Below are 24,963 nucleotides of genomic sequence, written 5' to 3'. Positions count from 1 at the left end.
TGATTAGTAAAAGAGACTTAATAATCAGGATGACTTTGCAAGAACAAATGGAGCTTTGAAGATTGCAAGAGGATTGGATCGGACTGGTGACAAGGAAGAAGATCGAATCAATTTCTGCAAATAGAAAAGATGTTGCGAAAATGTATAAGCTTGTTTGTGTGATGTTTAACCCAATCATTATAGTAAAAAATGACTAACCTTCCTAGAATGGTAAATAATGATATATTGCCCACAGTAAATTTGGTTTCTGATCAGCAGTCAGTTGTCCCAGTCTCTCTCAGTCATCAATAACTGTCCTTTTGGATAGTCTGTTTTTACAGATTGGGGCTATTATTGAAGAAAAAAACGTAAAAAAATTAGTAGATTTCTCTAGAGTGAAAAAGTATTAATGAAAGACCTGCAGATTAATCCATCCAGATGTTTGTGACTTTTTGTTTTAATTGCCCTGCTTCTTGTTGGTTTCCTGAAAGGTTTGCCCTTTTTGTGGGCCTGACTTTCCAGTTGATACTTCTACTTGCTTGGCTCAAGTGACCTTCTTCTTGGGGGTGAAAATACTGGTGTCATGTCAGCCTGCAACACTCCAAGACTGAAGAAGTGAAAACAAGTGAATGTTTAGTAGCTGTTTGAAATTCTTGAAGAAAATGAGCTCTGAAAGAACTAAGAGAAACATGCAAACATGTGCCCTTTTTTCTCTTTTCTATTTTATTTACTTCTTGTTCACACAACATTTTTATAATGATCAGTAGGTTTTTCTTAAAGGCAGATCAAAATCATGCAGATCATCTTTGTCACTTTCTTACAAGAGAGATAGTTTGGTCACAGTACAGAATAGCATCACAGACCCATAGAATACTGGGTTGAAAGGGGACCTCAACGATCATCTGGTTCAACAAGTATTTAGGTGGTAGTAGTATTTATGATATGTAGGATCTTTTTCCTTTACCACATCATTCTCTTTCAAAAAATGAAGTCTGTCAGTCAAGTCAGAGAAAGTAAGGAGCTGTCCAGTTATAGAGTAGAAAAGTTTATGAGTAAGCACCAAGTTTAAAGCATTTGTTGAAATTTATGCCAGTTGTCTAAACCCCCACCTCTGTTGTGCTTCACCTTGGCTGTCCACAGTTAAAGCTTGAATTGGAATCTGATCTGCATCAGTCCTAGGGAAAGAGTATTGTCTGGATGAACCCCATTTTTTAGTATGGATAAAACTTCTGTGTAATTCACATGGGCATTAGAAAAGGACTCTAGTGCCTTAACTTACTGCCCTTCCCCTTCCTAATTTGTAAATGGGCAAACAAAAATAAAAATTATGCCTAAAACCATCTCTTATCATCTCCTTTCTAAAAAGGAAGTAAATGAGATGGTAAAAGGTCAAAGGGAAGAAAAATATCTAGATGTACTAAGTAGTCATCAGTGAGCTATTTTTTAATACAGCACAAAATTAGAACAGATTTATGACATACTTCTTGCTATTTATAAATTGCTTTATACAGGGAAATGTTAGATGTTGGAAGGCTCCAGTCCAGCCTGAGAGCTTCCATGGGAAGAACTTCAGATAGAAAGAGTACCTCTTTCCTTGATAATCTCACTGTAACAACTTATTCAGTAGCTTTTCCTTCTCTCCTGTGCTCCAGTACTCACTTTTTCATGATTTAATTTTTGCTATGGGCAGGGCCACCTTCCACTAGACCAGGTTGCTCCAAGCCATGTCCAAGCTGGCCTTGGACACTTCCAGGGATGGGACAGCCACATCTTAATATTTTAAAAACGTTTAAAACTCTTTTTTTCAGCTTATGTGTGAAGGAAAGTGACTGAAAAGTCAGGTAAATGCTTTATCAGCCCCTCTGATGCCATAGTGCCAGCAGACCAGAGGAAGCTGGGGAAGTTCTTACTGCTGTTCCCACTCCAGTCCCTCCTGCAAGAAATCTTTTGGGCTCTACTCTATTAGAGTATCCTTGGCAGCTCTGAACCACCTGGCTGAACCACCATGACTCCTTCAGTGCTCAGCATGTAAAATAAAGGGGACATGAAAGGAAATCTGTTTTCCCAGGGACCTGCTATTCCTGAGCTGATGCAACAGCAAATAGAAAGGGAATGTATGTTGATATAAGGGGAGTTTCCTGACCTGGTGTTCTCTCTCCTTCCAGAGGGCTTGGATGTGGGATGAGTCTGAATGAATACAGTCAGTCAGAGGGAGTCACAAAACCCTTCTTCTTTGTTATGGTGTAGACACTGTGTATTCAACCCGATGTTTCCATGTCAACAGGGTATCTGTGCCAAAGCCAGCACTGAAGTTGAAAAAGAAATTTGCTTCATTTAGAGAAACCCTCCTGCCTTTCCTGGGGACCGATGGACAGGGAGGCACTGGCTGGATCCCATTCTTGGGAATGCAGTCCTGTGGTTGATTGACTTAATTTCTTGCAACTGAATTTTGGGCATCTGTTTATTAGTAACTTTTTCTTGGTGTGTGTGTACACGTGTACATATCAGGACATACACAGATAAAAATACATCTAAAAACATCTCTAGATGCTCATGAATGAGCAAGCTCATTTTACTTACATTAATTCAGCAGGTCTGATCTGTGGAAATTGAGTGAAGGTTAAAAAATGTACCATCAGAAGGGACATTGCTTAGTATTAGTGTATCTTCTGTAATTCAAGGTGATAAACAACAAATGCTCTGCTCTGGGAAGATCATACTTTCATCTGTTGCAGAGCTGCAGTTGTAAGTATACCCTCACACCTGTAAATACATCACTTACAGGATGCTCATAATTCAGAATGCAAGGATTTTATGCTATTAAGTATGTTAATTTCTTCCATGTAGTATAGTTTAGACTTGGTGGTTTTTTGTGTTATTCCAGTTCTTTGCCAGTTGATCATTTTTGCAAACATTTAACTATTTTGGGGAAATGCTGCACATAAAGCTGTTTCTGAGTCTTTGGCCCTTCTTCTAATAAATCATGACATGTCTATTACATCACATAATAACTGAGGGGTTTCTCTCCTCATGCAGTGGCTCTGTAAGTCTAATGGCTGTTCTGCAGAATCATTAACACATATGCTGCAGTCTGTATGAGGTGAGGGCATAGAGCAGCTTAGTTAATTATTTATGATTTTCTTGCTGGTAACTGCTAACATATTTTTTCCTGTCTTTGTGATGCTAGTTCAATACAGTTGCTTCAAACTAACTGTTTAAAGTCTGCAGCTACTAAATAAAAATCATTAATGAGTTTTTTTCCATTAGATTGTTTTGGTTTGTTTTATAAATGAGATCAGTGCTAACTGTGAATGCAATTATAGTGCATATGCACAGCATCTGGATTGACATGCCAGAAAAATTATCGAGCCAGATTTTACTTGTTTTGATTATTCATTTCTACACACATGTATTCTGAGAAATAATTATTTTATACTCCGTTCCAGTGAGATTCTTTTGTGAAAAAGATAACAATTTATTGCACTGATTTTCTGCTTTCTTCAGTTTGAGAGCCACGTGAAGTAAAAGTGAACCAGCATTTCACTGACATCTTAGGAGAGACCAAAAGTTTTAGTTCCATGCAGTCTTAAAAGTACATATCCCCCAGAGATATGTGAGTTATCCTTACAAAAAAGAGTATACAGTCTTCATTTTCCTCTTTATGAGTTTACAGTATTCATTCTTCTTTCATTTCAAAATTAAATGACCTGCACAAAGTCACAGAGTCATATGGAAGTAATAGTTGAACTTCTAGTTAGAGCAGGCAGCTCTCTACCCTGGGGGAGTTGTTCAGAGACTTCATTCCTTCCCTTACACCCTTTTTATCTTTGATGAAGCTTAACCCAGATAAAGCTGTTCTCTCCACATGTAGATTACACATGTAGGCTTTGATTCAACAACTCTTTTCTTGTTCTTGACATGACTCAAGCACAGTTCATGGACATGGAGCTGTGTGTTTTCCTGAATGCTGTCAGTACCGCACACTCAAACTGCTACTTTGGTTTTCTCTGTGTACAGACCACCCAGGTCTAGTTGTTTCAACTGTGCTTCACTTGGATATTTAATTTTTAACTCTAGATGTAACCTCAGACACAGCTAACACTATCTTAGATCTGTGCAAAACAATATCACAAAACTTTTCTAGCTGTTTATTTAACCAGTAGAGGAAGTAAGTAATTGCAAGCAGTTTGGTAGATAATGTGCACCTAATTATATCCTTGGTGGGACTCACTGTATCCTCTTTTTTTTAGTCTTCTGAAAGCATAAACATATATTTACACAAATGTAGAAGCTCATCAATGCTACTATAAAGTGTTCCCCAAAGCAGCTATTTGGTGTTTCTTTCATATGAGTCGTTCTTCACTTGATATGATTTTTTTTCCCTTTAGGGCAAGGAAAAATAAGGGTTTCATACTCTTCATTTTTTGATGTTTGGAAATGTATGTGTGCACACATGCATGTGTACACATGTATATAAAAAAGCAGTTAATATTGCTAATTAAAAGCAATATCAATAAAAAGCCCATCATAGTAATCTCATTTTGTTGAATTTCCTTAGAAACCTTTAAGGCCATGGTTTTTATAACAAAATAGTTCTGTCAGTTTTTCTAAAAACTGTGAGTTAATGTATTTGCCAGCTGAATTGAAGCATTTTTAAATTGAAGTGATTAGGAATGCAGCTCCCTAAAGATGGTGTGTAATTCAGAAGAAAATGCTAGCAATTATCATTATTTGTGAATTTGCAATGAGGCTGTTGCTCGCACTTTTCATCTTGTATATTAACTTTCATGTTTGAGTTGGTTATTTTAGAATTGGTACTGAAAAAACATAATTTTGTCCTAGGTCAGGATTGAAGTTCTTGTCAGAAAGAGAACTGTTCTTTGTGTGATTGTCTTCAGTGCAAGGATAAAGAGGTCTTAGGAATCCCTTGACTGTTTGCATCTCACCCCTGATCAAAGTTTTAGAAAGACCCTGAAGTTTTTCCTTCTTCAGTTACTACCCTTAAAAAGTATATCTTTAATTTTAGCATACAAGTCTAAATGTGTGGTCACCAGGACAGTAAAGTGAATAAACTGGTAATAAAGATAAACTCTTCAACAAAAAGTCTCTATATCTCTATATGTTATTTTATAACATTATGGAAAGGCGTATGTAACCCCATATATATTTTTATCTCATACCAGGTATTTAATTGATTCCAGTGCAATGCCATACTTTGCCTTACTATATAATCAGTTATTTGCAGAAGACCAGCAGTTTACCCTAGTTTTCCTCACTTGTAAGGGAGATAGAAAGAAGGAAAAGGTTGCTATCGGGTTTGTTAGTGCAACAGCTAAAAAAAATTATTTCTCTGTTTCTGAATTTTTTGTAGTGCAAGTTGACAAAAACAAGTTTCAGTAAGTCTTAACATCATTAACTTCCTAATACCAGATCCTACCTTGTGCTCAGATTCCATGGCATTTTTCTGGGGCCTTGGTCACTTGGCTCAAACGAAAAAATTTCTGCTTGATCTCAAGGCAAACACCCATGGTTTAACCTGCTACATACTGAAAGTATGACTTCCATGCACTGTTGGATTGAAATGGGAGGAGGGAAGGGAACCAAATTTAAAAAATACTGCTCTAGGGAAGCCAGAGCCTGCATTTTTCCAGCAGCTGAGACTACTGGTGAACTTACCACCCTCTGGTGCCCATTGATGTGACCTGTTCTGCCCCTGAAATGCTGCTGTAACTCCTGCCTGTGGCGTTTGACTGTTGAACAGAAGCTGAAAAGACCCACAAACTCAGCTGTTGAAGCTTTGCTTTCAGTGAAAGTGGTCAAACCCCAAGAAAAGAAGTGCTCATGTCCATTTTTTGACATCTAGCAGTGGCACAAATAGAATATGAACAGATTTGACCTCTGCCTTATACCCCAGCACATCCACTGAGCAGGTAGCATTTGGTATGTTCCAGGACTGAAAACTGTATTTTCACTGTTGTGTTTAGTAACCCTGAAGGAAGCTTTCCTCTGCATTAGTTCCTTTGTATTTTAAATATCCTCATGATTTATGCCAGTGAGTTCCACAGTCCAGCTTTGCATTATACTGAATTGTATATATATGTGCACACACTTTCTTGTGTTACTTTTCAATCTGCTGTATCATAGCTATATTAGTGACCTGCATTTCTTAGAAGTAATGAATGCCCATTTCCTGTAGACTTTCCTTGTCATTCTCAGTCACACATTCTGTTGCGTTTCACTTCCTTTGCCTCCTCCAGTCTGAAGACTCACAGTTTCAGCCCTTCATGTACAGAAACCATTCCATACATGTGATCATCGGTCTCCCTCCATTATATCTTTCTTAGTTCCTCTGCCTTAGTGTGAGGTGAGGTGACCATAACAAATTGCCAAATTTAAAATGAGGATGCATCATTTATATAGTGGTATAACAATGTTTTCTGTTTTCTCTATTTTCTCATAATTGCTCCTATAATAATTTCTCTTTGCCTTTTTGACTGATACTGAGCCAAGTGCCCAGAGTTCCTCACAGTGACTGCAAGGTCTCTGTGGATCAGAACTAAATTAGAATCTTTATAACTATATATAGTTAGGGCTGTGTGTCCCCACAGGCACCATTTTGCATTATATCAACACTGAATATAATTTCCTTTCTATTGTGCTCTTGGAATTTGTAAGATCCTTCTGCAGTTCTTTGCAACTATTTTTACTTTGACTGCCCTGGTTTTTTTTCTTTTCTTTTTCATCAGTAAACTTTGTCTTGTCACTATTCACTCTCTTATCCAGATCACTTCACAAACAGCACAGCACAGGCCCACTGGTAATGTTCTTCCATCGTGAAAAACAGGTGTGTACTTAGACTTCATTTCCTTTCTCTTAGTCAGTTATGGAAAGTAACATAGCACTTTCCTTTCTAATCATTGGCATCTTAGCTTCTGCCAGAGCTTTGATCAGGGACCTTCTCAAAAGTTTTTTTAAAATCCAGATTCACTCCAAGCAGAATCACTGTTTCCCATGTGATTCCTAACTCTTCCAGTGACCTCTAAGAGTTTTGGGAGGTAGGACTTCCCTCAGCAAAAGACAAGCAGATTCTTCACTGATTTTATATGTGTGTGGATATGTTCTAATCAATATTCAGTGGATTAATAATCAAGCTTCAGTGGATTTGCCAGCTTGTTGGAATGCATGAAATAGAAGCTGTAGCAGCCAAGTTGTGCAGTTCCTCAAGCCTTTGCCTTGGAGGAATTTTTCATTCCCTGCTTTTGCCAGGGTATCTACAAGGGACAGCAAGTGTGGCCATGGACAGTGGTGAGCAGCTGGGAGTAGCTGCCTCTTCAGCTGCTGCAGCCAAGGGCAGTGAAACAAGTCCTGGGAAAGCCCTTTCTCTCTAGTTACTGCACTGGTACTCCACTACTGTAATTTTCTCCCTTCTCTTTTAATTCCAAAACCAAAAAGGCAAGAGGAGTTGACAGATCAAGCTTCCTTGCAGGCAGATCCATGTTCTCCTTTGTTGCAATCTGCTCTAATCAGGGAGGAGAAAAAAGAACTAACTCTCTGTGAGTGAAATGGAACAAACCTGGATGTTTGAAATAATCCCCAAAGTGTGATTAAACCAAAAAGGTTAGATGTTGATACCAAAAAAAAATTATATATTTTATTTAGTTGTAAGAGAGGGAAAGAGAAAGAAAAGGAAATGAAAAGAAAGAAAGAAATAGAAATGGGGGTGGGGGGAGGGAGGACAGCAAGAGTTACAGAGACAGATAGTAGAAGCATACCACCCCTCTGTGGGTCCCAACAACATCTCCTTATTTTCCTCCATCTGGTCTTCTTGGAGGTGAGGTTTCCCTGCCAAAAAACTATAGAATCCAATGGATTAATATATGTTTGGGCAGGTTGGAACACACAGGTACCCTCCTGAGGGGGGCCACTTTGACACTTTTAAGACTGTGGATCTGTTGCATCATGTAGTATCATATGCAGTGCTCTAGTGCAGGGTCTGGAGACCCCTTTGGGGAGGGCCTTTGATGGGCCATGACACCCCCTCATCTGTGCCCCATGTGAATGTCCCATAGATGTCCCATAGCTTTCCAGGGGTGGGAGGTCCTGCAGCTCCCACATAGTAGAGGATGGGCATTCACTGCCTCTGACCAGAGGCTTTTTTGCCATACACTGGAAACCTCTCCTCCTCCCCTTGGTGTCTGTACAAGCTTGGTAATTACAAGATAAAAAGATAATCCTGGGGCTATAGCCTCCACCCCTGAAGGTGCTGGGCTTAATCCTCCTGTGAAACTATTCTTCCCAAACCATACCTGCGAATAGTGTCACTTTGTCTTATCTCTAATGAATTTACAGTCCAGGGCCTCAGGAGCAAAGTGGTCTTCCGTGCAGCTTTTGTTGTACAGTTTTGCTAAAATAGGCAAAAGTCCTTTGTAAAAATATATAAGCCATAAACCATAACATTTCAGTCTCCAACATGCTTTTCCTCATTTCCCATTGATGCAGGCATAGGGAGTACTTTGAGATGATGCACAAAAGAGTAAATCCTATTCTTAATTTGGGAAACTGGCCATAGCTGCTTCAAGGATAGAAAGTTAAACTTGTTTTCAGGTACCTTTTCATGGGCTTAATTTCCTGCAGCTCCATTTCCTCCTGCATTTATTTGACAGAATCTAATTGTTTTGTTTTCAGACTGCAATTCCTTGAGTACTTTACAGTTCTTGCATTTAAAAATGGTCTCCCATGCATAAATGTCATGCTATATTTGTGTCAGTACTGTGATGTAGCATCAAAAAAAGTAAAATTTATGGGGCAGTCAGACTCTACAAAAAAATAACTATAAATTCTTTATAACATGATGATGATTCTTGTTCTCTCCTTTGCATGGTTTCCTATGAAAATAAAAATCAGAACCTTAGAGTGGGTTGTCTCTTCAGTCCAGAGAAGTTCTTGGGAAGATCTATTCTTGCTGGTTCATAATTCAAAAATAAACCACTACCTAATAAAAAAAGAAATTGCACATTCAAGGGCAATAAAAAAAATAAAATTGATTGATTGCTATTTTAGATTGTGGAGCTCATTGGCATATGGAAGTCTTAAGGAATTACTGTGGAGAGTCCAGAGAGACAGTGGAGCAGAGGAACAGTCAGTAGTGTTGAGAATTTTAAAAGAGATTCTTCATCAAAACTTAAGTTCCGCACAAGATTCTAAGAATTAAGCCTTGGAGAGAGGAGTTGGGGGTGAAAAGATGCTGAAATAAATGCAAGCAAGGAATATGAACTGGTTTGTTTTTATTATATTCAGTAGAGGGAGGAAGTAACATCTCATAAACACCATTCTTCTGCAGTGTTTTTGCCTCCAAGAAATACAAATGTTTGGTGCATTGGTACTGAGAAGGAAAACAACCAGCTCCATGAATATCCATGTATTCTCTCTAAGCCAGAGCCAGCTCTTCAGGATCCAGACATATACAAGATTCAGTGCTCTGCTGTTAAGTCTGGCTCATTCTCCTAAGGCTATTTTTCCAGGAGGAAATTTTGGCCTTCTCTCCAGCTAGACAAGTGCAGCATCTCCTCTTCACACCCATAAGAGAACAGGACTACAAACTATGTGTGATTATAATTGTTGCAGACTGTACTCACTTGCTTTTCTGTATGTTTCCAATCGAGAGAAGTTTCAGCAAGAAGACAAGAAGAATCATTAATCCTGAGCAGTATGAAATCTGAAAACAAATAGAAACTCTGTAAACTTCACAAACATTTTATTAGCTTGTGCGTATTTATGGAAAAGGTACAATGTTGCAGGATGCAAAAAAATAAGATATCTGGAGTTCTCTTACTTACACCATGAGTATTCTGTGTTTTCCCCACAGCAGCCTGAGCTGAGGGAGGGGGAAGATTTTGGCCTAAACAACAAATTTTCTTGACATTACTAAAGACACTGTCAGAGCAAATCTATATGCAGCTTGTGAGCCAGTTCAGGAGGCCTCTGTCGGTCCCTCACAGCTTAGTTCATGCAGTGTTTCATGCTGGAAGCCTTTGATGCCTGTACCAATATAGCTTCTGAGGATTAAGGATCGTTTAACAGAGGAGAAACTTTACTAGCTCATTCTGTGTCACTTCAGTGAGACTGAAACACCAGATATGCTTCACTTTCCTCCCAATTCCCTTTCACATTGCGTCACACCTCCACTGTGTGAATTGTTGCCTTCTGCTCTCCAGCAATGGGGTTAAGCAGAATCTTCCTGAATCTGAATGCTGACTTTATTGAATTGTCTTTGTGGTACAATCCAGGTTCCGGGTTGACCAATGTTAAGACAGAAGAGATATCTGAGGTGAAGATGGATGCGGAGTTCCGGCATGACTCAGGATATGAAGTTCATCATCAAAAGCTGGTGAGTGATCAAACAGTGCTTTCCACTTGTGTGTTTTGAGATGCTGATTCAATCTTGAACTAGTGAGTCACTTATGGCCATGTTTTTCTTGAGTGATGCGGAAGCTGAAAGTGCTAACAAAAAGTTACCATGTGAAAAGATTATGATTTTTCTGGTTCTCTCTTCAGTGAGAGTAAACCTGGAACAATGTCACCAAAAAGGATAGAAAGTCACAGCCTTACATGAGAGGAAATTCTGACAGTTCCTGTCCTTGCACTGCCATGTCACTGGATGTGTTTATGTGCTGGTTTTGTATTGATTGATATTTGGTGAGGAGGGAAGAAGCCACTCACGGAAATGATGTTTCTGAGAAGCTGCTAAGAGCTTCCTCTGTGCCTGGAAAAAAAACAATAGCTGGCTAGCTCTGAGAATTGACATCCTATTAAACCATTTAGAAGCTTGGTCCACCTCTGTGAATTCCACATTTTAAAGACAGGCAAGCCTGGAAGAGCTCTCTCTTGCTTCTGGCCTTGGAAGGTAACTGGGCTCCAGTTGGGCCAGCCCCACTCTGCCACGGCCTGTGCAGCCTGGCGGGGCCAGGCTGGACCCCAGCGGTGGCCAGGCGAGGGACAGGAGGCCATGGGGCCTCAGCTGAAGCTGGGCTGGTTCACACTGCTGACATCTTGCTGACACCAAGCCCTGGCCCTGCCATCGGCCCGCACTGAGCCGGGGTCTGCCGGGCCCTGGGAGTGGCTCAGGGTCGGGCCAGGCCCCCTCCATGGCACCCCGCCCTACCTCCAGCAGCTGCCAGGCAGAGGGAGGGGAAGCCATCAGCCCAGAGCTGAAATTGAAGGAAACAGGGGCCAGAGTCTAGCCATGCAACCAGAACGGCCACAACCATTCTGGCTGGGCCCCCTGAGTTCTTGGCACAGCCCCAGCACGGCCTGAAATCCATCACCGTGACTGCTTCAGCCACTTGCTGGCAGAAACCATCATGACCATCTGCAGGCCTGGGTGAGACATTAACTCTTTCACTGCACAGACGAGACCTGCAGACCTCAATCCTCCCCTCAGGTGAGGACATGTAAAAGACAGCATGAAGACACCAAGGTCAGCAAAGAAGAAGTCAAGTCCCAGATGGAAGGAGAATGAGGAGATGCCGTAGTATTGGGGCTGAAAGTTCTTTTGGTAAGGCCATGGAGATGGACTGTGATACACTAAAATATCCCCTTTAATTCATGAGAAAATATGGGGGATAGAGTGTTCAAACTGTAGATGTGAGCAGGGGTGTGTTGCTAAAGGACACAAACTGATTCACACGAATGCCTCTCAATGTTGGAACAGGAAAGAAGCTTTATTCTCTGACTCCAGTATTTATAGATTCTCGACAATGACGAGGGATTGGATAATTAAGTTACCACCTTCCCAAGCACACTGGACATAAAAAACGTCCATCAAAAGATGTTTCTTAAGAAGGAATGTGATAAACAACTTATGTTTATAGAACTTTCATAGGAAAGTAACTAAAACTGAAAACATTATCAGAAAGCTTTAGTTTTCAGGGTGACAGGGGTATCCATAATGAGGCAGAGTAGATGTTGAAGGAGCTGTGATCCCATGAGAAGCTTGAACAGAGAGAGAAATAAGAGTGATGAAGACTCTTTGCCCCCAGGGAAACAAGAAGAAGAAAACCTCTGTTCCCAGACATAAAGATTATCTCAGAGATAGATGAAGAGAACCTTTGCTTTGAACAGCTCATCCTTAAAACAGTACCCTGTAAGCTGACATGGCCTGTTAATTCAGCTGTGGGAGGGCTGTGAAAATGGGAGGGGTGTCACGATTGCAGATTTTTTTCCCAGGCTGCTGCTACTCATGGAAATTAAAAGCCACAAGAGAACTGTTTGTGGAGAAGTCTACATGGCATGGGGAGAGAAAACTCTTCTCCCTACAAGAACTGATGAAAGATTATTGTAGAGGTAGTAATTGATTGAAAAATCCCAGGTTTTGTCTCTACGTTGTCAGTTGGGAAAGAAAATACCGGGTAGGGGGACGAAAGGTGAATCTGAAGGTTTTATTCTGATTCTTTTTACTCTTTTAGTTCTGTTAATAAAGTTTTCTTTATACCTTTTAAGAATTGAGCCTACTTTGCCCTCCTCCTAGTTCATATCTCATGGCAGGAAATGAATAAATAGTTTTAGTAAGTGCACTGGTAATTTTAGCCAGTGCTAATCCCACCACATTATTTGGTGTATTGGCCAGGAAACTCAAATTGGCAAACCTAAACCACTATAGCTTATATGGAGAATACTTGTCCCACAGTCCATCTGTCTCATAGTCTCTGAATCATACAAGGGATACAGAGGAAATTGCTGAGTTAAAAAAAAGAAAAAAAAGACAGAATTGCACTCTTTCAGGAATATAGTCCTTTCCCATCAAAACAAATGGTAGTGTTGTATGCATGGAGCATAACCTTTCACAAGAATGGCTGCTTGGGATAAAAGGAGATTCTCCACTGGCCTTGATTTTAGTTTGTGTTTGGCTGCATCTGTGTGTTTTTGTTCCTTAAGGTATATGAAGTTATTAACAGGGGAAAAGCAGTTAGGAGCAAAATATTGTTCCACATTTAAACTGTGTTTCTTGTGAACATAAAAATGACAAACAAAAGCACTATGGGTAGGAAAAGCATCTACTAAAAGCTTTTTTTGGTCACTTAATAAGCATTGAAGAACCCAGACAGCAATGTTGACTATAGACATGTTCTGTTTCTTGTTTTTAAAGGTATATTTATTATGTTATGAGGTTTCAGTTCCATAGCTTTCAATATCCTGATATTAAACTTGAAAGCTTCTTTTTCTTAATAAATTCTCAAAGCTAAGTAGTGCTGAAAATCAAAATTAACATGGGATTCAAATTTGCATTTGAACTAGACAATCACTCTGTGAAACGATATTCTGCAATCTCTTCATGCCAAGAACTGGGAATTTCCAATGTGATGAGTTAATCCAAAATGCATTGGCAGTAATTTGGGAAAGTCTGACGTGCTTAGCTCAAATGGGTTAAACATGCCAATGGGGCAAAACTGTGCAGGGTGCAGAAGGGAAGAAATTTTCAGGATCGTGTGCTAGACACAGGAGTTACTGGTTGTCATAGTTTTCAGCAGCACCCTTTAGTGTGTAAGTGGTTTGATATCATCTCAAGGAATTAGGTGCTGGAAACTCCCCATACCATGGTGGCTGATGGGGAGAGGGCATCCCTGCACATGGTAATTTGTGTCATGCTTAAAATGGGAGCTTTCCAGCTTTTCACAGCCATTTTTTGCCATGCTTTTTACTGATAGGTACAACCACTATTTAAAAATTAGTGAGCTGTCTTCTAGGTTATCTTTTCAATTGAGACTGAACAGGGATTCTGGACTGATGCTTACAAGGCCTTGCTTCCCTGCCATGCACCATGTCCTATCCAGTGTCCCTCTCCATTAAGCATTAATTCAAAAGCAGGAAGCAGAAAACAGTTTGATCTGTGCTTCCATTCTGTGCTATGATAAAATTTCCTGCAGCAGTCTCCTAAGGATATTGCTTTGAATTCAGCTGCACATTGTATTTTACATGCAGACCTCTGAATCGGGTTGAAATTGCATTTATTTTCTCCTTTATGGAGGTTCATGTTTGAACTATACATTAAGTTGATTTTTCATGTCTCAGGGTGCTTAAGGCCTTCCTCTCTTGCACATGCATATTAACTGGGGCATTTCACAGTGCTCTTCAAATTGTATAGTCACAGAATTTCAGTCCTAGGCAGGTAAAATTCGTGGAAGAAATTACTGCTTTGCACTGGCTTATGCCAACACTATCCATTGTCTGTACTTTAAATATTTATACTGCATGCTTTAATACCTTTCTGAGGAAGGTTGTGTTTATTAAAGAGTGCAAATGTTATACAGCTCAGAATTATAATTCTCAGCTGGTTTCTTGCTTCTCTCTGCATTTTTGTTAAATACTTGTCAAAGTATTTAGTCTTCCAGCATGAGGTAGCCGTACAATTCTGTGAATGCAATTTCTTCTCCAATCCTTTTTGCCCATTTTGGTTTAAAATAATAACAGTAACAACAACAATAATAATAATATTAATAATAAAAATTAAAATAGCCTGCTATTGGCATGCAGACAGAAGGATTGTAATATATGCTCAGATGTGAACTAATCCTATGTATTCTTTGAATACGGAACATGGCAATGAAAACTATCACCCATTTTTCATACTTGCTCCTGCTTATAAAAGCCAGTCTTACTATATGCATAGTAAAGCATTTTGCTGTCCTGTTTTGCCTTATCAGTGTATAAAATTCAAGTGGATTTTCTCTGTTTTTCAGACAGCTGTTACCTCCTAGGTCTCACAGAAGTACATCATGCAGATACAGCTTATTCTCTTTACCCTGCAAAATCTTGGTGGTCACTTAAATCAGTGATAGCTTTTGTTGGCTCATCTCCTTTGGTATGAGAATTTTCTCCCAGCTGGTTGTGTGAAAGTTTCACTGTAGTCCTACAGGTCCTTCACTACTCTTTTATGAAAAGAATGCATTGTAGTTCAAACAGGTCACACAGATGTAAATTTATGACCACACTCATGATTAACATTCTGAAAACACAGGGTTACTCCAGGGTTACTCCCCTCAAGCCTATCACTGGTGCAATTAGCTTTTCTCTCTTACTCAAGTGAAAAAGGGAGCTACTATCTGAGGCCTGTGTGAAGCTGAACATGGAGCTGAGTCCCCATTTAGCACAGCACTGCTACACCACAGGCCATGTGTATGTCCCAGATTGCTCCTCTCCAGCTTTCAGAGCTTTGTGGCACAGCGATCCAGGTTTGAATAATTATGAAGACATGCAGTGCCATTCAATTACAGATGCTTCAATAGTCTTCATATTGCTGTGGCAGCAGGCCAGGTTAGTCAAATGTTCAGTAAGCTTTTTATTAACCATCTTCCTTTATTTTTCTTTTGTAGGTGTTCTTTGCTGAAGATGTGGGTTCAAATAAAGGTGCCATCATTGGACTAATGGTGGGAGGTGTTGTCATAGCAACAGTGATTGTCATTACTTTGGTGATGCTGAAGAAGAAGCAGTATACATCTATTCATCATGGAGTTGTGGAGGTAAGACTTCCAAGCATAACTGGTGCAGCACAGTCAACACACTGCTTTATAAATAATAATCTATGAAGGAAGAAACTGTGGTTTTGGCTATGTGTGCATAGTTACATCCAGCAGCATGGAATCAATTTGCTTTATTTAGTAAATGCAAACACAATGTAAACCATGTGAAAGTGGGTGTAAAACCACAAAACTTTCTTCTGTAACTGTTCCAGACCAGTCATTTCATAAAGTGACAGTCCATTTTGTAAGAAATTTGACAGTAACCAATGAGAAGATACTGCACAAGAGGAAAAATCTGGTTTTACTGTTGGGAGTTCACACACCAATTTCTTTATTTAGCTTTAATGTTTGAGATTGGCCCTCCTGTAGCTTGTGTAATGCACTGCAAGGATTTTCCCTAGACAGGTATTTTATTGCTCTCTGTTCTCTAAAGAAGATTTTTTGTTGCCACGAACAGCTTTGGATTTATGGCTAATCTGTGATGCAGGATTTTGGTCTCTTCAGGGCTGAGCTCTTTTGGGAGTCTCGCTTATCTTAGTTCTGTGTCAGGAAGAATACTCCAAAGGCATGTTAGGCTCTTGTTTCTCGTGTTTATTAATATATTATCAAAAGACTTGGCAGGCCTTCCCAGACTTTCTGCTCAAGTTCAACTCATTATCAACTGGCTCAAATTGGCTTGAATGGCACAAAATGGCTCTGAAAGGTGCAGCTCTTTTATCTTTATACTCATTTTCATCCAATTAACAATAGACACATGTATTGCTTTTATATATTAACCAATAAATTTTCTATATCTACTTGCGTAACTAAAACTGCAACTAACTTCTAACTAATCACCCCTTGTGCTCCTAAAAACTGCAGAATTATGGAGAAGAGAGAGGAAAGAAGGAAGAAGGGTTAAGAACCACACCCTTTTTCTTTCAACTTTATTTACAAAACACTTTAAAATTTATATTTTTTACTTCAGTGATATATTATACTCTGTACTACTTTCTATCTTTTTTTTTTTTTTTAATAAATCCTGATTTACCCAGGGATATTTGGAAGCTTTTCTGTCAGTGAGAGACAAAATTAATGCTTTTTTTTGGAGGATAGGGCAAACAGAGAAATGTTTCTCTGTTTTGGGATTCCTACAATCTGAAACTCACACTTTAGAGAAACCAATAGTATATACGGCTTATATAGGATTTTCAAGAAAAATCTTTGTCTCTTCTCAGCCTGCCAAGGAAGTTTGTGGTCAATTTACAGTAATTTAAAATATTATATCTATTTCATGGCTTCAAGATAAAATCTCTATAAGTAGAAAAACTTCATTATGAGAACTGGAAGGGGTTAATGTAATTATTTTTCTTCCTATTTAGTTTTCTGTGTGATGTCTGGTTTGCGACAGTACTTGTATTAGTAAGCACTTGAGACACTTGTATATTTTTTCCTTTTAGAATTGGTAATTTACATTTTTGATTGAAACTGAAATCTTGATCAAGTCCATAGTTTATGTTGGTTTCATCTCGAGTCAAATGAACCTTGCTTTGGTCTTTCTGGAGACACACGTGCTTCATGATGCATTTATTCCACTATCTGGGATTATGAAGGGTCTTAAGAATTATTTGTGTAAGCCTTTGTCTTAAGCCTGTGCTTGTGAATCCTTGTGTCCACAATGGTTATCCATGTGGTTTGAAACCTTCCAAAGAGACATGGTCAGAAGATCACCAATAGCATGGGGTGATTTGCACAGGTAGAAATCTGTCCAGAATTTTGGACCAAGAGGCAGAAAACAGCAAACAGGAATCCCAGCTTCAGCTTTTGATGTGATAGCTTTCAGCCCATTTTCAGAAAATTGAAGATCTTAGTATTATTCCACCAAGCTGGTATCTGCTGCCAACAGTTGTGCCACCAGAAATTCTCCTTTGGGTGAATTTAGTGAGAATGGAAAAAGCAGGAACCTTACTAGGCCAAACCCTAAATCAGACATTGAGTGTAGACATACCATTATTGCAGTGAGAGAGACAATCTGGCTTCTCAACCTTAAAATTCCAGGTGGGTTTTGCTTGATAGAATGACGTGACAAAGGCCATCCTGGACTTCTACAAGCTTTCTTTGGTAACAGTGAATTTGGAACTGTTGGCCTAGAAATAACATGAACAAGCTGAATAAGTAATTAATGCCAAAATTACATCATCACTTAATAAATATTAAGTGATTTTTATCTGTAAAAAATTTTACAGATAGAACCATAAAGTTTTAGCATGCAAATGTACGAAAAATATTAGTGGATTTATAGTATCACACTGCACATTGTGTCACCTTATGGATTTGCTAGCATTGGCAGCCAGGATTCCTCCTTCTGCCTGACTTGCTCAGTGGTCCTCACAGACTGCACAGTCTCACTGTCCCATCTTCTCGCCTACAAGAAAGGCATAACATCTGTTTTTGTTCTAACTTGGTAAAAATTTTGTAGCACTCGTATTGGGGACAAAAAAAACCAAAAAAACCCCTTTTGAATTGATGTTTAATAATAAAATGTCTTCAAAATTAATCTGTTACAGTCTAAAGAGAATTAATTTATTTAGCTACTGCCCACCTCTAGTATACTGTGCACAGAAAGCATGGATGAGCAAAATCACTTGATGTAAAAATAACTGTCCATCAGCTCTAGCTTGGCTGAGTGTATTTTAACTAATTTGCCACCTCATTGTTGTGTGTCAGAAGTTACTGTGTCAATTTAACTCAGTGGTAATGGAAGATTACAAAACAGGTCTTGTTCCACCTGTGTTCTTGTCTTCCAAAAAGTTACCTCTGTTGTACACTCTCATTTCACTATGATTTTTTTTTTGTCAAAATAAGTTATTAAAAATCCTTTTAGCCTTTTTATAAGCTCAGAGAATAGATATACTTGCCCTATTTAGAAGTGTCATTTTTTTCCCTACTCTGAGAATAAAAATGTTCCAAAGATGTTCAGCCTTCCCAGAAAAAAACCTTTCATAGTAAAGTAAAGAAATGACTGAGATTGAAAATTACTTACCACATGTGCACACAGGGGCTCCAGCAAATGTTTTGAAGGTTTTTTTTGCAGGTGCACCTGCCCCAGCTGTCTGCAGGAGATTATTTTCTCCATGAAAGCAGGTGGCAGAACAGAGATTCTCACGTCTGCTGTGCACTGGGCAACCACTGACTGTCTCAGCTTCTTCTCTTTGAGGATGTCCTGTTCAAAGCTCATTTGCTTGCTGACAGAAGCAGGACCTCCAGCAGTGACAACAGGAGGGCTTTGCAGAATGGAGCAGAGATGACACTGAAAATGCTGAAGGGGATAGGTGGACAACAGTCTCACAAGAGGTTATCTGCCTGACTGAGGTGTTTTTTCAAGAGACATCACGTCATAGAAAAGAGAAGTGTTGAACCAGAGCACCTATGCCTTTTACATGCTGTGTTCAGCTTCTGCCACCTCCATAATGGGTGCTAAAAGCTTTTTTAAATGGTATGGGGCTTTGGGAATTTACTGACAAGGAGATAACTGGGTTCAAAACATGTCTTTGAAAGAGTGGTACCTAGGGCAGAGGTTGTAAGGAATGTGAAGAGTTTGGTAGCATCAAATTGTATAAAAGAGAATAGAAGACATTCAGGGTGGGTGATAGCACATGTAGGTTGATGGTTAAACAGATTACCCTGCAGCAGAGAGCTACAGGAAGGAGATGAGGTACCAGCACTAGTTATTTTAAAGGCTGAAGGAGAAATTAAAAAAATAATTGACTAAGACGGGAAGTTGGAACTTCACTAAATCCCTTTTATCTATAAATGCCATATTTCGGAGTTTATTGGAATTTCATTGGAAACTGGTTTTATCAAAGCAAAAATTTTTAATACCATAATTGTGCAAAGGCATTAAAAATTTGATCTTTTTTAATTATCCTTTTTTTTTTTTTTCCTAATCTCTTTTTCCTCCTTGATTTTCTTCCAAGTGTCTCGTCAGTTCTTTGGTCTCTTCTGCCTTGCAGTTTTCTTGACTTATTTTTAATTTATGGTTGTCTCTCACTCCATTTCTTTCTCACAAGCAGGTTATGCTGTGTACTTACCACATTTTCTAGTCATGAATAAGAAAAGCTGAGTGAAAGACTTAGACTAAAATGAGTGACAGAGTTCTATACAGTATTGTTTGGAGCTTAAAGACAGAAGTCCAGGACATGTTTTGGCATCCCCCTCTGTTGCATCCCAGCCTAGTGGCGGAGCCTCCTAGTAACGAAAAAGCTCTTGGGCAGGTATTGATACATATGGAACACTGGTCTGTAAATGCCAGAGCTTCATATTGAGTTTTAATTTTATGTTAGAAGAGAATCTGTTAGTAGGACTAGTGGGAATTGTGAGACTCTCACTTCATGATATGAAGATGCTCTGGATGCTCTGAGATAGTGGTGATATAGTGTAGAAGAACCAGGGCTGACTGGGTGCTGTAGCAGCCCTTTCAAGAGTGAACAGAAACGTGGCTTTTCCTCTGTACCTGCTTTTGTTTTTATTTTCCATAAGTGCTGAAAAGGCTGCAGGAATATTTGCCATGTTCCTCCTTCGTTCCTGCCTTCACAGCCATGTTCACAGCAACTTCAGCAGCAGCAGAATGCTGTTAATACTGCTAAATTATTGAGTCCTCAGGGTGGGGATTAGGCCTTTGGCACATTTGTATAAAATCTATGCAGAATGGGTTTGTTAGACCCTACTGCTGTTAAACTGCTGGCAAAACAAGTGCTCTACTGAACAGCAATAGCATGGAGGGATTGCCAGTAAAAGATTCACTGCATATGGATCTAGATGGTGTATTTTTGTGGAGGGAGAAGTTGTCAGCCCCCAGAAAGGACAGGTAAAGCAGCAGAAAGCAACCCAGTCCCTGGGGTAGTGGCAAAGGTTAGTTCTGTGAGGTGTGGGCCTGTCCCCATCCCTCCCCAGCCCTGCTGCCGGTGTAGGGGACACAGAGCAGCTGGCCCAGACCCTTCTTTAAAATGCAAGCACAAAGCTGTACCCAGACTGCTGAGCATGGCTGTACAGGATGTCTTGAGATTTGGGAGAGGGAGGTTGAAGAGGAGACAGACTGTGAAAATCCATGGGGTCCTTCTCTCTTTGATGGATCAAAATTATTGTTGATAGCCAAGCTGAGCATTTAGCATGCACATGGGCTGGCCAGGGGAAGCTTGCATCCGTCAGAAGAACAAGATTGTCACTTTTGGAGAGGGAGGGGCCAGGGAAAGGAAAAAAAATATTCCCCTCCCCAGTTTCTCGAACAAGGGAGACAAAGCAAGAGCAACATCTAAGTATGCTCTTGCTAAAGTATGCTTAGTATGACTTAAAAACATGTTACAGGAGTTGAAGAAATAGGTGTTTAATTTAAAAAGAAAGAGAAAAAAACCCTGTGAATGGCAGTATTAGAAGTCCAAGTTACATTGCAGAATTTGAAACACAAGGAGCACAGTCAGCACAGCCCAGTGATCCTTTCTGACATCCTGTTCCTTGCCCATAGGAGTCAAGGGATGCTGAAAATCTCAGGGCTCCCAGCTGTGAAGAATTTCACAGTAGCTGGTGAATGATACATATATAGAGAGCAATATATAACCTTTAAGTTGGATATTTCACAAAAATGTCTAATTATTGTGTAAGAAAAACACATCTGATGGGAGATACAGTGTTGATTTAAAATGCAATTTGAGAGTCAGGACATAAAAAAGGATACAAAAATAGATCAGATTTGGGGTTAGCAGTTAACCTGAGTAATCAAATGCATGTACCACACAAAGAACCATTTCTTAAATAGCAAATAAAAGATCATATAAAGTAGATATGGCTCTGAGAGAAGCCATTCTGTGGTGGAACTGTAGGAAAGGTGGTCAGCAGTGTATTGTAACCTGCAGCAATGAAGGAACAGCTGCAAAAATAAGCTGAACAGCCTGTGTTAGTCCCAAGCATGGGAAGAAGATACCTTCAGTCTTTCTCCAGGGTATCAGGGAACAACTTACCAACATCTTCTCATTAGGCTGAGATATTTCCAGTATTTCAGAGTAGATTTAAAATTGGTGTCAGACATCAATACTTCTCCTTTGCCTTTTTATTTAAAGGTTAGCTAGATTAAGTTCTGGTTTCTTGAGAGAATACACTTTCCTTTATCTTAATGGCTAGTTTGTTGCTGAAGGTGACTTGCTGTATTTCCAAGAGGTCACTGCTTAGAGGAATCCACAGGAAAATGTTTTAACATTTAACAGCAGAGCTTTAGGCACCTTCCTGATTTTAGACACTGTAAAATTCACTTCTTACCATTGCTTTTAGGAGCTATCAAACACTGGAGACATAGGTAGCAAATGAAATAACTGACAAGCGGACAGTTTTCATAGGTGCTTAGCAAGATATCCAGGATTTGGTAGGTTTTGAAAACACAACTGCTGAGCTCATACAGCAGAGGTAAAATATGTAATTAAGATTTAGAGGCAGTTCTCATCCACTCTAATTTGATGGAGTTTTATATTATTGTAAAGTTCAGTGAAGGAAGAAAAGAGAGATACAGGTATTCAACAGCGAAGTCAAAACTGAACTTTGTGCCTGTCTTCTAAGTAATCAAGAAAGGTCAATTTTTGTTAAGTGTAAATACTTAAACCAGTGCAGACATGTCAAATTTTTTGTTGCTAAACTAAACCAAACTCAGCCTTGGAGGCAGAGGAGTTCTGTGTCCCTGAGTGAAATGGGATTTTTTGCTCACCTTGTGCCTGGCTGCTCTGGCATTTCCTTGCTACCCTCATTTTATCTTTTCCAATTTATTTTTTGTTTTGAAACCACCACACCTGTGACAGATGTGGGAGCACAATGCAGACAGAAGACAGACTCAAGCCACTGCCTTCATATTTTTAATGAGCTTTTTCTTTTCTTTTGAGACCAAATTGATCCTAAGTATAGATATTGATATATGTATATATACACTAGGGGGAAAAAATCTCTTAATGAGGGACTAGCAGAGAGAGACAAACGCCATCCTCCTTTTTTGTTTGGAGAGTTGCTTTGCAAACCAGACAGCAAATTCCAAAGCTGGTACTGCTGACTTTGGTTAGCTGGTTTTGAAGTCCTGGAGTTGTTCTTGGTGCATTATCATCTGTTCAAGAAGTGAGCCAGTGGATGCTTTCTTCCCAAACACACAGGGTACAAAGTACATTGGATGGCTGTAAAGTGGGGAAATATGGGGTATGCTGTGAATTAAGCAGGATTGTGACCCCAGTTGTCCCCTCTCCTGACAGGTGGATGCTGCAGTGACACCAGAGGAGCGCCACCTTTCCAAGATGCAGCAAAATGGCTATGAAAATCCCACATACAAGTTCTTTGAACAGATGCAGAACTAGGACATCATAGCAGCCTCATGAGTTGGACAGAAGAAAAATTGCTTCACTGCCCATTGGTGTTCAGTTATAGAGTAATGTGGAAAGAAAGAAAAACACTCTGCTTTATTATTTACTCATTCTCGCCTTTTGACAGCTGTGCTGTAACACAAGTAGATGCCTGAACTTGAATTAATAAAATCAGTAATGTATTTTCTCTCTTTCTCTTTACATTTCATTATTAATGAATGTTTTTTGTGTACTGTAAAGAGGTTAGCTGTATTTAACTAGTGCATGGATAGATTCTCTTTCCCAATTATTTATCATGTAGCTTCCTTAGCCAGTTGTATATTATTATTGTGATTTGTGACAAAAATTAAGTCCTAGTTGAAACATGCTTTAAGAATTGATGGGGGATGCTTTCTGTGTCTGTGGGGTTTAGCTGCTTCTCTTTGCTGAGCATTTTTTCTGATCACTATGCATTTTAAAGTAAACCAACATTTTTAAAAAGTATTTCAGATGAGTTATTGAAATTCTTTTCCTCTGCAGCTGCATTTTACTGTACGGATTGTTGCTCCTGCTGTATTAGTGATGTAGAAATCATGAGCATACACATTTGTTTCTTTGTGCCTGTTTTATGTGCACACTTTAGGCATTGAAACGTAAACTTTATTTTCTTTTCCATGTATCTTTTTGATCTTAAAAGAAAATTATTAAAAAGAGTCCCTGTTAATTGTGAGCACTTCTGGGGAAAAAGTGCCTGCTGGCCAAAAATTAATGGGTGTCCTCTGCAGGATGATTGTACAGAGTCATTGCTTATGAATTGATAGCTTTCTACACTGTGTTACATAAATAAATTAAGAAAAGAATGTGTGGGAGTTTTCTTTGGAGGCAGAAGACAAAGAGTTCAGAAAGCCATTTAAACAGGATACATAGGTTTTCACACTTGAGAGAGAGATGGGATCCTACAGAGACTGTGGCACTGACAGTTGGACCAGAGCAGAAGGAAGGCAGCAGAGAGACAGGGTGGGAAGTGGGGAGTGCCATCTTTGGCACAGCTACCCCTCTAAGATGTCTTTTTCTTTTTTCCTATTCTTTTACTTTCAGTTTGTATAACAGTGTTTTAATGTAAATAAATACATTTGTGGAGGAGCCCTGTTGTAGTAGTGCGTTTCTGTGCCAACCAGCCGCCCTTGTGCAGAGGAGCACGATGTGGATGACTAACCCACCTCTCACTTTCCTGGTCATCCCCTGGAGTGATTTACCAGCAAGCTCTTCCCTCTCCTCCCTGCACCTCTGCTGGCTTTCTGGCAAGATCCATGCCTTGCAATGTGCTATATTGGTGAAGGCAAGGAGGAGCCTCGGCGGCTGCATCCAACCTGGTTCTGCTGCCTCACAGTGGGTGCCCAGGAAGAGTAGGACAGCAGCACTAGGAATTTTTTCTGCAGGAAGAGGGCAAAGCCATCGGTGAGCTCTGATACATAACCCCCAGCCCAGCACGTTCTCTCCATTGCCTGAGAGCTTCCTTCAGCTCCTGGCCATCCAGAATACTTCTGTGGCACAGGGAGAGCACAGTTAACTCACACCACAGGGCTCACCTGCCAAGAGAGATGAGACTACAGTGGGCAAGTGGAACCTGGGGATCTTTAAGATGGCTTTTGTACCCAGCCCTAAGTAAGGACTCCTCAGTTTGAACTTGGAAGTGGGTTCTGGAATAAAACTGGAGGGGTGTGTTTGTGAAAAATAAAGTGAATTACTGTTTCTCTACAGTGAATGTGTTAGATAAAGCAGGACTGAGGGAAGAACTAGGAGCAGAATAGAGACAGTATAATCTCTTCAGGGAAAGCCTCCTGTAACTCAGTTTGTGTGCAAGCCATGGCAGTCTCTTCTTCAGCCTCACTGCTGGCTTTTGTCTCGGCAAGCAAGATGAGGCATGGCTGCAGTGGGGCCGCACAGCTCAGGCAAATGGCTGAGTCACTCCCAACTTCAACTAGGAGAAAATAATAGTTTCCAGTCCTGTTACTCACTAGTCCTTCCCCATACATGATCTTACACAAAACCTCACCTGTTCAGGTAATTCACCTGCTGGCCTGGAACACAGCCATGCTGGCAGACTGGCCAAGAGGGATGTTCAG

General features: G+C 39.8%; 1 protein-coding gene across 2 annotated transcripts in view; it reads left to right on the top strand.

The window, feature by feature from the left end:
- The window catches only part of APP (amyloid beta precursor protein), a 241,395-nt gene extending 217,415 nt beyond the window's left edge, over positions 1 to 23,980 (top strand). For both annotated transcript variants that reach the window (XM_088068704.1, XM_005524152.2), the window contains 3 exons: positions 10,266 to 10,366; positions 15,348 to 15,494; positions 22,751 to 23,980. In XM_088068704.1, the coding sequence (XP_087924830.1) occupies positions 10,266 to 10,366; positions 15,348 to 15,494; positions 22,751 to 22,852 (350 nt within the window). In that variant the 3' untranslated portion in view covers positions 22,853 to 23,980. The remainder of the gene's footprint in view (positions 1 to 10,265; positions 10,367 to 15,347; positions 15,495 to 22,750) is intronic.
- Positions 23,981 to 24,963: the final 983 nt, after the last annotated feature.

The sequence above is a fragment of the Pseudopodoces humilis genome, chromosome 2, assembly GCF_049639895.1.
Source record: "Pseudopodoces humilis isolate 2021_Gansu_Grassland_sample_001 chromosome 2, ASM4963989v1, whole genome shotgun sequence".
In the NCBI taxonomy this organism is placed as follows: Eukaryota; Metazoa; Chordata; class Aves; order Passeriformes; family Paridae; genus Pseudopodoces; species Pseudopodoces humilis.
This window is presented reverse-complemented; position numbering and strand designations above follow the sequence as displayed.